This window comes from Arvicola amphibius, chromosome 1 (genome assembly GCF_903992535.2).
Source record: "Arvicola amphibius chromosome 1, mArvAmp1.2, whole genome shotgun sequence".
In the NCBI taxonomy this organism is placed as follows: Eukaryota; Metazoa; Chordata; class Mammalia; order Rodentia; family Cricetidae; genus Arvicola; species Arvicola amphibius.
The window spans coordinates 142,250,138-142,265,328 of record NC_052047.1 but is presented as its reverse complement, the minus strand read 5'-3'; the positions used below and the strand labels follow the sequence as shown (position 1 = coordinate 142,265,328).

The window sequence follows — 15,191 nt, the reverse complement described above, 5'->3', positions numbered from 1 at the left end:
GGGCATAACAATTATCAAGAGTGATAAAGATTAGATTCAAACCAGGAGAGACTTCTTAATTAGGAAAGGCAATACTTCATCAAACTGCATGGCCTTTCCATCTAAATTAATTTATAAGACTAACAAATGTCTTTCATTGGATCCCATATAACTTGCCAAAAAGGGAAATTATCCAAAGTTAGCACTGGGACAGAGTTTTGTTTTTGTCTTTCCAGGAGAATAAAAGCATCCAACTAAAGAATTTAAAGACCACTGGACAAATAAGACATCTGAAGAAGAAAACAAATCATCCAGATAAAATAAAGAAAAAGAGGGCTGGAGAGATAGCTCAGTGGTTAAGAGCATTGCCTGCTCTTCCAAAGGTCCTGAGTTCAATTCCACATGGTGGCTCACACCCATCTGTAATGAGGTCTGGTGCCCTCTTCTGGCCTGCAGACATACACACAGACAGAATATTGTATACATAACAAATAAATATTTAAAAAAATAAAGAAAAAGAGTAAATTGACTTAATGGTATAATGTATTTCCAATAGAAAAAAAATCATGAATCTTCCCAAATGTTTGTTTCTGCTGTTCTCTACAGACATATAAGATAAATGGTCTTTTTGTAGCCCCCAACTCAATTAAAATTTAAAGCTGCATTTGGAGTTAGAGCATGGCTCTCTCTCTCTCTCCTTCTCTAAACTCATGTTTGTTAAAGGAAAATCCAAAGTCTCTGTCTCATGTCAGAAAAGTCACCTGGTATGAAACAAATGAAAACCAAAATTAAGGAACTATTCTATTGTCACTAATCTCATAATTCTTTGGTTTTACTTTGACTCCTTAAAATTTTTTTAAGGTATAAATATTATCTCACAATTTATGAAATTTATATGTACATATATCTAATTAAACTTTATGTCATGATATTGTTGGTCATATAAGAATACTAACTAATTCTAGAACTAGGCTTCATCTAGCTTCCTTTATATGATTTCAGGATTAAGTCTGAAGCAGGTAATTAGGAATTAAACTTGTGTATCCCAGGTGTATTTAACAGATTGTGGTCCTTTAACCTCTCCAAGATCTGCTGCATATGACATTTAAAATTCTAAGTTTTCTGCAGGGAACTGTGACCATTTCTAATAGTGATCTCTGAAATCTCCAAATGGATGATGGGGTCCCACAATGATAATTCCACCTAGATTGTGGTAATGTCCCTAAGCTAACAAATACCACCCAAAGATCAGCTTTGGACTACAAACCGCTCAAGACAATTTCAAGGTGGTTACCTAAGATGGACCAGGATCGTAGACTACTCCTGCCAGTACTTCAGATAAGCCTCGCACTTTCCTATCACACCAAGGCTGGACCACAGCTAGCTTTCCCAAGACTTGATCTTTATCTTAAATCTTTCAAGGTCCCCTAAAGACAACAGGAAGTCATTTTAGAAACATAATGCACACATTCTTAAGAGATGGGGTGTGTGGCTTTTGGTTGTTTGGTGAATATTTGTCATCATTTGGGGGGGCTGATTACAAGTTGTTATTGGTGTTAGTCAGGTAAGAAACTAAACAAAGGAGATTAAATTTAGGGATCTCATTCTAAAAAGAAAAGAGATAAATACAAAAAAAATGATAGGATAAAAGGGTAGAATATTGGATCTACTTTCAAACTAAAAAAGCAACTACCCATCTCAAATAGTTTATACTGGTTTAGCTTTTTTATATTGATACAGATTTAAGGTTGTTTTTGTTATTCTATATATCTATATACGTGTGTGTGTGTATGTATGTGTGTGTGTTTCTACTCTTTGAGATATTTTTGTATATTGATACAAATTTAAGGTTATTTTGTTATAATATATATGTTTCTATTCTTGCTTATGACATTGTGCCTATACTTCCCATTTAAAATTGTAATATAAATTTTTAGTTCTTGAAAGCTATTAAGGATAATAAAGAAAGATAGGTTAATAGTCATCTACAACAATCAAACTTTTAGTCACATTAGGTATGTTTTCAAAGTCAAACAGACATATTTTAAGTAGATATATAGTCTTTAAGCACTTCAGAGACCTACAGAATATGACATTTTAAAATTTTTAATAAAGTCAGGCAGGGGTGGTGCATTCTTTTAATCCCAGCACTCAGGAGGCAGAGGCAGGTGAATCCCCATGAGCTTGAGGCCAGCTTGGTCTACAGAGTGAGTTCCAGGACAGCCAGGACTGTTTCAGAGAGAACTTCTGTCTCAGAAAACAAACAAAAAAAAATTTAATAACAAGGCTTTTCATGATAGTGAGACACATCTACTCCTGGCAGCATCAATTTACTTCAAAACAAGATGATGGTTATCAAAGAACCTCCATATGAAATTCGCTTTCATTTGTCACAAAGTTACCCATGGGACAAAGAAACTGTTTTTGCCTCTATTGTGGAAAGAATGTTGTTCAAATTGGACAAATAGGACACAAAAGAAGACAACTGCTAAACTTTGCCAAGACAAGGTAGGACAGTCCTTCAGAACACTTGCTTCACAGAAAAGTCTGTCAGATATTCTATGCCCATAGGCCAAAGGTAGATGCACCAATGTTGCAGAGAAACCTTGGGGTGATTGTCCAGGCAGCCAGATAGCTCTGTTGTTTCTGAATTTTGGAAGTTGCTTGCTCTGCACTTTCTGTTTACTCAGGTAATACTATATCATTCTTGGGTCTCTGATGGGGTTGAAGATTAGATATAATTAAGGTTTTCCAAAGTTATGATAGAAGGTAAATTAGGTACAAAACTTTGGACTCACCAAGATAGCATAGATAATGTAGTATTTTCTTTGAATTTGCAAAATACTAATGGACCAGACATTGTAAAGGTATTTCTTTTTTTAAAAAGATTTATTTATTATTATATATACAACATTCTGCTTCCATGTATATCCACACATCAGAAGAGGGCATCAGATCTCATCACAGATGGTTGTGAGCCATCATGTGGTTGCTGGGAATTGAACTCACGACCTCTGGAAAAGCAGTCAGTGCTCTTAACCACTGAGCCATCTCTCCAGCCCTGTAAAGGTATTTCTTATTGCATATAGTTTTACTGTGTTAAAGTTAAAGCCCTTCCTTTTTATTTAGACAAAAAGAGGGAATGTTGAGGGAGATTTGCTTGTGTTGCCACTCCAAGACTGCCAATGGAGTTGGACCTTGGTTCGAAGAGTGGAGTTCACACTAACCTGGATGGAGTAAACCATTGAGTTTTCTGGCAGACTGAGAAGTTAGACACACAGGAGGAAGAAGGAGGGGCCTAAGAAGATATACAGGGAAGGTGGATAAGAGAGTGGGTGATTCTTCCTCAATGCCCTGTAGGTCTCTCGGGTTTATTTCTCTAATATTTAACTCCTGAGTTGAGTTTTATTTTTTAATAAAGCAGTAAAAGAAGTCATAATAGTCATAGTGTCTCTTAACAGCAATAGAAATGGTAACTAAGACAAGGACTGAGGTTAAAGCCAATATTCAAATGAATGACAAAAGGAAAAAAAAGATAATGACAAGGGAAAAATAGCGCCTGTGAAATTGCTCAGAAGGTAAAGGTACCTGCCACCGAGCCTGATTATCTGAGCTCAATTCCAGAAGTCCATATGTTGAAAGGAGAGAACTGACTCCCACAAGGTTTCCTCTGATCTCCACAAGTTCTGTGGGCACGCACGCCCATGAGCCCACACACACTAAAAATTTAAATTTAAAATTTTAACATAACTTTCAGGAACTCTAAGACATGCTCAAGAGACCAAACCTAAAAATCTACCGGCTGCTGAAATAGGAACTGAGAATGTAGCTCCAGGATCAAAGTGCTTCCCTAGCATGTATAAAGGCCAGGCTCAATCCCCGGGGCCCACATAAGCTAGATATAGGGACCTTTGCCTATAACCCCAAGCTTGGGGGATGAAATGAGTATTTTTATTATTAGTAATAATGACGACAACAACAACTATAAGCAGGCATGGTGGTGCATGCCTTTAATCCCAGCACTTGGGAAACAAAGATAGGCAGATCTTTGTGAGTGCGAGGGCAGTTACACCAAAAAAACTTGCCTTGAAAAAGAAACATCATCATCATCATCATCATCATCATCATAATTGGCATAGAAACTTATTCAGTAAAATGATAAAATAAATTGTTCAAAATTTAGAGTAAGATACAGACATTCAAGTATAGGAGACATTTCAAATCATGAATAGATACGACAAAAAAAAGAACTCTCTACATCATAGTTAAAATGCTAAGACTACAAAACAACGAAATAGTATGAAAAGCCTCAAAATAATGACAGCTCACAAAGGCAAGCCCATCAGAACGCTGCCAGACCCCTCAGCAGAAATTCTAAAAATCGGAAAAGAGTGAGTGGCTATAGCTCCAGTCCTGAGTGTGAGCGCCTGCAAACGCAATTATGCTATCCAGACAAGTTATCTTTTTAATAAATATAGGAATAAATACTTTCTAATAAAGGCACAAACTAAAGCAATCATGACCAATGGGCTGCTAAGAAGAATGAATATTCACAGCTGTTGGGAGGAACATTCTCTAGGCGCCTCTTACATCCTCTTGGTGGGTGGTACAGTTCAATTATGTGGTTTCTTTATTGACATTTTTGCCCACGAAATCTATCTACTGATGACATTAGTGTATCGAAGCCACCTACCATTATTGAATCTTGGATTATTTGTCCCTTAGGTCCAATAATATTCACTTTATGAAACTTGATAAACATTTGGTGTTCCAATGTTCAGGGGGAAATATTTGCTTTATCTTCTTGAAGGATTTCTCCACTTACTAATATGTAGTTGTGTTCTTTAACTCTTCTGGCTGAGTTTTCCCTGAATTCTATTTTTGCAGGCTTGAGTACAGTTGCTTCTGCTTATTTTGGACTCTTAATTGTACTGCATATAATTTTCCATCCTTTCACATTCAGTCTTCGTGATCTTTGCCAGTGAGAATGAAATCCACCCCCCATTTCCTCCCTTTGACTTCCTCTCCTATCCTCCCCCTACCATTCTTCCCTTGCAACTTTGTGTACTTTTGTAATACCCACTGAATCTGTTTAATGTTGTCTGTGTGTACATGGGTGTAGAATAATCACTAGAGCATGAGTAGTCAGTCCCTCAGAGCCTGCATCCCTGAAGAAAACTGACTCTCCTATCCCCAGAAGCAATCAACTGTCATTAGTTCCTGGGCTACAGATGAACTTCATGAGCCCCTCCCCCATCTATGCTGGGATTTTGTGCAGATCTTGTTGTGACAGACTTTTCCTGGGGAGATGCAACGCATATGTCTGCTTACTTGAGAAAGGGAGCCCATAACAGGCCAAAGTCCAACTTGAGAAAACAACGGATTTTATTGGAATTACTTACAGGAATATGGGGGAATGGTCACTTAGAAAAACAGAAATTACTCAAAGACAGCTTCATCACTAAGGCCCATTACAGCGTGAATGACAGCTCATAAAAGCTGGGAACATGGAGCACACTGTACAGCCTGCAACAGCTCAGCAGGCTGCAGACTCCTTTCCAGGTAGCACAATTGGTCTGAACCTCTTCCACATAGACAGACCTAAGCCATTTAGCCGCTCTCTGATGCTTTCAGGTTGCTCTGCTGGTCTACACTTCTAGGCTTCCCGGCTTGCCTAAGAGTCCTCTTAACAGTTTGGTTTGTCCGAGTCTCTCAGCAGTCTTTACTTTTCTCATACTCTTGGGGAGAGAGGGGCCTAGTAAATCTGCTCAGTTTCAGGGACTTCCTGAAGCTAGTATGAGTTCTTTCCTGTCTTAATGAGCTTGATTGCAGGATAGAATGTTTTAACCCAGGAAAAAGCTGCTACCAACAGCCCCTTCCCAAACAATGCTAAATACTCAATTCCAAGGCAATATTGACCTTCATGGCAATACTATGGCTGTTTTAAATGTCAGTTTGTCACAAATTAGAATCACCTGAGTAGGAGAGTTGCCTCAAGAACTGTCCTGATAGCCTTGATTGATATGGGAAGGCCCACTTCTATTTTGGGAGCTACAGATTAAAAGGGTGGGGCAGAAGAAGAGCATCTTGCTTTTCACTTGCTTGATCTTCTCTCTTGGCACAAGTTGGTTTGCCCTGTTGCTGCTACTGCTGATTCCTTCACTGACAGCAGAACCAGTATCATCCAAACTGTTATTGTGACATAGGAACTAGCAGCTCTTCAGGAACCTTTTGAGCTTTCAGGACCAAATTGGAACTACTAAGGCATCCTGCTTTGTAGATTAACTTTGTAGATTAACTACCGGTTTACACACACAGAGAGAGAGAGAGAGAGAGAGAGAGAGAGAGAGAGAGAGAGAGAGAGAGAGAGACTATTGAGGCACCCAGCTTTCTTAGCTTTATTTTACATGTAAGAGTTTCTTTCCTTCAGCGTGTGTGCCTGGTTCCCAGGGAGGTCAGTTGTGGGCATTTGATTCCCTGGAACTGGAGTTACTGTTGTGAGCCACTATGTCGGTGCTGGGGACCGAACCCAGGTCCTCTGCAGGAGCTACAAGTGCCCTTAACCATTGGGCCAGCTCTCCAGTCCCAAAACAATGAGATACTTCATACCCACACACTGGGCAAAGATTCAGAATTTGGCCATGCTACCAGGACAAGGACCAACTGTATATGTGTGGTCTAATGTGGTCACTACTACAAATGTGGTCACTTTGAGAAAAGACTCTGGCATTATTTTCTTGCAAAATTTCAGACAAAGTTCAACTCAGATTGGATCCAAGAGCAACATCCAGACAGCAAACAGGATCTATGCGCTGGGATGCCAGCTAGTGCTGTCCCCAACAGTTACAGTCTGGAAACAACCCGAACTTATGACGGACAGACCTCGGACAGCACACTAGGTAAAGTGAAGTGATTGGCGCTCACAAAAGGACAGAAATCTTGGTAATGAAAAGCAGGAACTGGAAGACAACACCAAGTAGCACCCAGTGGCACTCAAGCAAAGCAAAGTGTGTGCTGTCAACAGGTCAGCTATGCTAAGCAGTGAGCTCCCCTCTGAGGGGAGGGGGCCTGGGGCTGGGAGCTTGGGTCACTTTGTACTTTTCTCCTCTTGTGTTGAGTGTTCTTCCTATTGCTTCTTAAAAAGAAGGAGTGGGCCGAATACAATGAAAGGGGCACTCCGAAATCTGACAGGAAAGGGCCTTGATTCTCAGACTTCTCTGGGTTAGGTAGACTACCTGTGGGAAGCCTGGTGCTGAGGAGAAGGAAGGCTTCCCAGCTGAGCACAGTCCCCCTTGGGCCCACAGGAATCTCCACAGAGCTCAACAAATTGTCCTGAGAACAATTACAGTCCTCAAGACTGCCGAGAGCAAGGCCACTGAGGAGTGCATAATGACCAAGGAGGCAGAAACGCTGCAGGGCCCCTGCCTGGCTCTATGAGATCTTAAGACAAAGGGCTCAGGGAAAACACCTTCTTCCAGGAACCCCTCAACTGCTGCCACAAGCCCGGCCAGTACACTACGCCAGATCTGGTAACTGGAAAGGCCCCAGAGGCAGGGGTGGCACCACCCTGTCCCAGGCAGCCTGGCTTAGACAGTACTCAGGTACCCCGTCACCAGCATGTATGGAATCAGGCTAACAGGTTTCCACCATCTGCTTGACAGCAGTACCCCTTCTTGTTTGGCTGGCCCACTCCCTTTCCGAGACTGGAGACCCACCTTGGGCTCCTTCCCTACTCGGCTCATCCCACCAATCAGGAGTCTCTCAGACCTTGAGCTTCGGAGCCTCCCTCAGACTCCAGGCTCCAGTGCAGACTAACAGCTTCGGGCACTCACCTGGGACCACCGCCTGGTGCCAGGGAGTTCACCTCACCAGAAGAGCCATCTGCTCAACCCGGGAGGTAAGAACCAGCTGCGGCGAGCGCTGCTTGTGCAGTGTGCCTAGGGCTGTGCTCGTCCACCAACCTCCGCTGCCTGTCCAGAACCAGACAACCTGGTGCCAGATGTGACCCAGGGACCGGGGCTGCACCACTTCCAAGATGGGCCAAGAAAACCATGAAGTACTACTACAAGGGGACCCCAGCCTGGCTTCTGCTCCAGGTCACCCCATCTGCTCTCAGACACCTAGCTGAAGAGCTGTCCCCACAAAGTCCCAAACGGCTTATTTCCCTTGAAGATTGGTGACAGCACCGTCCACTCAATCTCAACAGTAAGTTTGCTCCTTGGGAGAAAAAAAAAATGAACTCTGGCTAAGCAGAGTCTGGGCCGTGTTAGAGCATCAAATGTGGGGGTGAAGTCAGACGGACTCACACACCTGTAGCCCCAGTACTCAGGAGGCTGGTGCAGGAAGATACTGTAGCCTTTCAGTCTGACCTTCCCAGGGCCTAAGGGATCCCCTGGCCCCAGAAAACAGCATCAACTCGGCAAGGTACCTGAGTCTTCTGACAGAATCCAGGCCCTGTCACCTCTGAGCAGCATTTAAGGCAAAGTGTGCATGTTACATAGTATAAGCATGTGTGTACATGTGTGCATGTGTATGCATGCACATCGCTGAAGGGAGTGTGTGTGCACACCTGGAAAGTGTGTACTTGTGTATCAGGTCAAGGAGGGCAGCACATATTCACAAAAATGCAAGAGGGGTGTTCCCGCTCACGCTGATGTTCACGGACCCCAAGCCATCGCTCAGCTGTTAGTTCTTGGTAAACGTGAAAGTGAGCTTCACGCTGAATATGACAGGTAAGTACCGCAGCAGATCCTGAGCGTACGCAGTGAGAGTCCTCTCTACTTGTCTGACCTCTCCCTGCCAACAAGGCTGATCAGCCCTGGGAGCCTCCACAGAGCCGTCCCTTGGTCCTGGGACAGTGTGGCAGCCCTTGCCTTTGAGACCCTAGCAGGGGTTGCAGAGCCTCCAACAGCTTTGATCAATGGAACAGTGGCCCGGGCCATCACACAGGGCACTTGAGTCCCCACTGTTCCAAGGTGCTCAGAAGTGGTCTCCCAGCCAGAAAGGGCCATGAGGAACCATAGCAACACGTTGGTGACAGAGTTCGTTCTTCTGGGTTTCCCAGAGCTGTGCCACCTACAAGGGCTGCTCTTTGGGTTGTTCCTGACCATCTATGTGGTGACTGTCCTAGAGAATGTGGTCATTGTGGGCACCATAAGTGCTAGCTGGCAGCTACACATCCCCATGTACTTCTTCCTGGCCAATCTGTCTGTGCTGGAAACGCTCTACACCACAGTCACAGTGCCCAAGCTGCTGGCTGGCCTCCTGGCAGGGGCAAAAGCCATCTCCTTCTCCGGGTGCCTCACCCAATTGTTCCTTTTTCTCTCACTGGGCTCCTCCGAATGCTTCTTACTGACTACCATGGCCTGTGACCGGTACGTGGCCATCTGCCGCCCGCTGCACTACCCAGTCATTATGGATTCGAGGCTGTGCCTGCATCTGGCTCTCAGTGCCTGGCTTGGGGGCTTCCTGGCCTCCTTTGTGTCCACGGCTCTCATCTCCCGCCTCAGGTTCTGTGGCCCCAATGCCCTCAACCACTTCTTCTGCGATGTCTCCCCTCTGCTGCGACTTTCCTGCTCAGACACTACTGCCATCGAAATGTTGGACTTTGTGGCAGCCCTAGCAGTCCTCGCAACCTCTCTGACAGTGACTTCCATCTCCTACGCCCGCATCCTTGCCACTGTGCTGAGGATTCCAGGAGGAGCGGGCCGCAGGAAGGCTTTCTCCACATGTGCCTCCCACTTGGTGGTGGTCTTAATCTTCTACACAACCACCACCTTCATGTATGCCCGGCCTCACGCCATAAGCTCCTTCGACCTCAACAAGCTGGTATCTGTGATCTACTCGGTAGTGACTCCCCTGCTGAACCCTATAATCTACTGTCTGAGGAACCGTGACATCAGGAAGGCACTTTCCAAGCTCCTCCAGACCCCCGGGTTCTCCTGAATGCCAGTAGCTGGGTCCTGCTGGGCTCTTCCTCGTCAATGAGCACAAGTCCGTCCTTTCCCACAGTTCAGAGTACCCAAGGACACAATGTGACCTTTATCCAGCAACAAACAATAAAAAGAGGTAACTAAGACCTACAGACTCATCTAGAAAACTCAGCCCTGACCCATGGTCAGCTGTTCTTGTTAGCAGCCCAGGCAAGCAAGTCCTTTGTTCTGAAAAACCTCAGTGCAAAACCCAAGGAAAGCTCCCTGACTGCTGTCACTTCCCTGATCACCTAGGATCTGGACTTTATGTCCTTTCCTTGACCAGCCTTGAGCACCCCACTTCTGGGGCTCTGGGATTGGTCTTCATCACATAAGGTCCCAGCTCCTAGTCAGGTGGAAGGGTTCCAGCAAGTCCAGACAGCATTATTGAACATGCCGATGCTCCCTTTTCTCAGAAACAAGGACGGCTTATTACATCTTTCTGCACAAAGCTCGGTATGTCTGGTGGGTAAATGGCATGCATGTGCCTGCCTTTTCTTTCTTTTGGGGGGCATGAGGCAGACACAGTAATGCAAGCATTTCCCTTCCTGGAGGCTGTCATTGTTAGCCAGGCCAAGTTCTTTCTTGGCTTTGTGGTTGTCCTTTTCCTTCATGACAGCCACCTAGAATGATGAGCTTCATGTGTATCTTTGGGAGAATTTAACAGATCCTTCAAGTCTGTGTAAATATTCTGTGTTGCATTTATGGCTGTGTCTTACTGTTTTACCTTGTACTTCTGAAGTCACATCATATTTAGGATTATATTGTCAGTTTCACAAATGTAGCCTTTCTTCATGAGGGAGCACCCCTCTGTCTCCTGCACATCTGTCTGCCTCAACACTTAAAGCTTGATTTCTGCTTTAATACAGTTGCATCATCTTCTTTTTGGAATCCGTGTGAGGCACACTTTTGGTGCTGATTTTAGTCTACTCTCTACTCCTGACCACCCTTCTGCCTGGGATCCAGGCAGAGACTACACAGACCATGCTTTTGCTACAACAACTGCTCTCTATCGAGAACTCCACCACCAACCATGTTTATACTTTATAGATAACTTGTTCTATAATTGTTGAGCTTTTCTTGTTTGATTTGCAACTGTCTTCAGTGTGTATCTCTCTTTGTATTTGCACCTTTGAGTCTGTAATGCTTCCAGAACTCATGGCTTGTATTGCCAACAGTTTTTTAAAACATATCAGGCATAACTTCCTCAAATGTTGCAACTGCTTTATTCTCCTCTTTATTTGCTCCAAAACTGCATGTGTGTCAGATTTTCTTACTATAGCCCCTCTGTCTCCTCACATTCTGAGCTATATACTCCCTTTTCTGGACATTTTTCTTCCAGCCTTCCGGGTTCCCAAGTTTCTCTCCAACTATGTCTAATATTCTGGATGCTTGGTTTTCATTTTGTCCATTCTAGAATTTTCATTTTGCTCTTTGTCTGTGTGGGGGGAAAAACTCATTTTCACAGTCATCAATCATCACAAAGCACATTGGGACCAAATGTGTCGGGTAGTGTCCCCATTTACCGTAAATCAAGCATTTCTGCAGCTAATACAAGGTAGGGTCTTCTGATTCAGTTCAACTCTGACACTGACTGCTTGGAGGTTTCTCAGTTCCCACAGACATTAGCTTCATGCCCAGACAGTCCGGCCTAATTCAGAAGCCAGCTCCGAACCCAAGGGGTTTACCTTTATTTCTCACGAAACAGTTATCAATGGAGCTTTGCATAATCCTATACGTGGGATCTTCTAATTTCCTAGAGGAGCTCACTAAACTCTGGGGAACATTTGCTTACGTGTGCCAGCTTATTAAAAGAACCACACCAGGACTGATGAGGGTGCTTAGTAAGGCGCTTGCCTTGCGGACATAAACACATAAATTTAATCCCCAAAACCCACATTGAAAAGGCAGGGCCGGGCATGGTACTACGTGCCTGTAGTCTTGCTGCTGGGGGAGCAGGGACAGGCACATGACTGGGCCTCACTAGTCAGCCAGCTCAGCCTATTTGGCAAGCTCCGGGACAGTGAGACCCTGTCCCAAAAACACAAGATGATTGTCCCTGAAGAACAAAAGCCTGAGGTTTTTTTTTTTGTTTTTGTTTTTTTTTTTTGGCCTCCACATGCACCCACACACATGTGCACTTGCATATGCGTGTGTACCTGCACGCTCATGAACACACACACAGAGACGGCAAAAAAGAAGAATCACAAGGGATACAGATGAAGAGACACAATGGGCAAGGGGTCCATGATTGTGGGTTTCCTGCACTGGTCTGTCTGTCCATGAGTGCCCTGAGTCTCCTGCACTGTCTGTCTGTTTGTCCATGAGTGGTACCCTGGGTCTCCTGCACTGAACTGTCTGTCTGGCCATAAGTAGTTACCTGAGTCTCCTGAACTGTCTGTCTGTCTGTCTATGAGTGGTGCCTGGGTCTCCTGCACTGGTCTATCTGTCCCTTACTCAGATTGAACTGCTCCTTTCTACTGCCATATGCAGATCCCTAATACCTTTAAGATTTATTTACTTTTATTTTATGTTTATGAATGTTTTGCCTGCATGTATTAATACCTTTAAGATCTATTTACTTTTATTTCATGTGTATGAGTGCTTTGCCTGCATGTGTTAATATGCACCATGTGAGTGCTTGGTGCCCATAGAGACCAGAAGAGGGCAATAGATCCCCTGGAACTGGGGATAGAGATGGTTGTGAGCCAGCACATGGGTGCTGGGAACTGAAGCAAGGTCCTCTGCAAGAGCAGCAAATGCTGCTAACTGCTGAGCCAGCTCTCCAGCCCAAGCTTTAGTATCTTGCATGAGCCCCTCTTCCTTGGTCTTCTAGAAGTTATCTTGGGTGTTCCAGGTCTTTCCTTGTCATCTTTAGAATCTCTTGGATTCTTTATTAACTTGCTAGCACAAATTTTTAAAATACCATAGACAAAGTGGTTTAAACAACAGAAATTATTTTCCATTTTATCTTAATAACTGGGGTCTTCTGAGGCCCCTTTTCTTGCTGTAAGGATGCCCCCTATCTCCCATGCCCTTATACAGTGGTCCTCCTGTCTCTGTACAATGACCTAATATCCTTGGATTGTGCACCTGTTATTCCCATAAAGATCCTATTATAAAATACAACCACATTCTGAGGTGCTTGGAATTAGGATTCAACATACAAATGGGACAACTCAACTTCTAACAAGTACCTCTAAAAGACATCCTGGAGAGGGCTGACAAGTACTGAACAGATCTGACTCTTGTGATGGCATTAAAATTCATAGGCCAAGCTGGACATGGTGGCACATCTTTAATCCCAGAACCTGAGAGACAGAAGCAAGTGGGTCTCTATGAATTTGAGGTTATTCTGATCTAAATAGTGAGTTCCAGGCAAGAAATGGAATCTTCCAAGAGCATGTGAGTCAAAAATGAATGATGTTCTCAGCAGTGTCCAGAGAAGATGGACAGACAGCACTCTGTAATTGGCGCCTCTAGGGATAGGAAAGAACAGCTGGAAAATAGTCACCCTTGGTAGAGGTCAGCAGGCAGGCACTGGAGTTTCAGTATGGAGTTGTCTAAGAGCAATAACTTAGGCACCAACTCATGGAGAAAGACCATCTCCACGCTGGGAATACTCCCAAAAGCAGACGTAGGGGAATGGAGAAAGAAAGAGTCCAGCACTGATGAACACTGTCAGGACTAAGCAGAACTGTAGTCTAATTCAGATCGGGAACTACAGGGCCCAAGCAGCGTGTGCAAGGTGATGCAGCGGTAGGAGTCAAGGGGTTGGCATTATCCCATCTCCAAGAATTCCAAGGAAGGTTGGCCTGGACCATGGAATGTCAGCCTGGAGAGCTGGTCTAGCCACAGAGGAAAGGCTGATTAGAGTTCTACGTGGTAGAGAGTCACTTTAAGTCAAAAGGAGAAGTGGCAGTTACTTATGGGGTAGAGCCTTCAGTCAAGGAAGCTGCAGCAAGACTTCCCAGACGAGGTAGGAGCACTTGCATATCATTATATAGGGAACTGAGTTATGGGAAATCACAGGCATTGGAGGGTAGAACCTGTTCAAAAGGCTGCATCCCCAAAGGACTTCCATACCCCACTACCAGGCATTGAAGATACAGAAAACTAGGACCAGCTGGCAGAAAGTTTGCAGCCTGCACAGGGCAACTGAGAAAAGCTCTGCTTACTGAGCAAACACCACCAAGATAATAAAATGAAGACATAACAGGACACAGCCACCATTCCCGCTGGGTGATATGAGCCCAGATTGCCACAGAAAAGCAGCAGGTCAGCTTAGATCAACATCTTTCTCAGATCTCCATATGACTGACCCCTGAAAGGACAGATTCCTGTCCTCTATTTTAAAATCAGTACATTTTCCCACTTTCCTTATGATGACTTGTTTGTGGTGTGTGTGTGTGCATGCATGTGTGTGCATGCATGTGTGTGCACATGTACAAGGAGGCCAAGAGAAAGTGTTAGATCTCTCAGAGCCGGAGTTACAAATTGTAAGCTGCCTGATGTGGGTTCTGGGGTCTAAGCTCTGGTCCTCATGGTTGAGCAGCAAATGTTCTTAACCACTGAGCAATCTCTCCAGTTCCTATAGTGAATTTTTAAGATTTCTTGTGATGTGTATATGCCTGTGTAAGTTTATGCGCACCAATCACCCTGAAACTAGATTCACAGGTAGTTGTGAGCCGCCTACTGTGGGTGCTAGAAACCAAGCCTGGTAGTCTTTGAGAGTAGGAAAACATTTTTAATCACTGAGCCATCTCTCCAGCCCCTGATGTATTGTTTGTTTGTTTAACTCTTCTATACTTTTTCAATCAGCACAACTAGTTTAGGGCAAGGGATGCAGCTCTTTTTGTAAAGCGCTCATTTCACATGCACAAAGTTCTGGATTCTACCCCCAGTACCACATAACCACACATGGTGGTTCATGCCTGAGACTCTGGATTCTACCCCCAGTATCACAAAACCACACATGGTGGTTCATGACTGAGGCTCTGGATTCTATGCCCAGTACAAACATGGTAGTTCATGCCTGAAGGCTCTAGGTGATACATATTTGCTGCAGGGCTTAAGACAGCCTTTCTCTGGTAAATAATTCACTTGCGTGACTAGTTTTCTGGGCTCCCCCACCAATGTAGAGGAGTGTTGACCGAAATCAAATGCTTTGTCTTCCTCTTCTGGAAGGTCATTTTCTTCCTTAGTCCACAAGTAGGAGCATGTGTTGGCAGATTCTGACTA

The 15,191-nt window shown here is 44.2% G+C and overlaps 1 protein-coding gene across 1 annotated transcript; it reads left to right on the top strand.

Annotated features, from left to right (window-relative positions):
• The first annotated feature begins 8,988 nt into the window (after positions 1–8,988).
• Positions 8,989–9,924, top strand: LOC119799541 (olfactory receptor 226-like). The gene has a single exon (XM_038309523.1). It carries the CDS (start codon positions 8,989–8,991, stop codon positions 9,922–9,924), a length of 936 nt encoding a protein of 311 aa, XP_038165451.1.
• The last annotated feature ends 5,267 nt before the right edge of the window (positions 9,925–15,191 follow it).

Coding starts and splice junctions, on each gene's coding strand:
- LOC119799541 (XM_038309523.1), top strand. CDS start 8,989: ATGAGGAACCATAGCAACACGTTGGTGACAGAGTTCGTTCTTCTGGGT.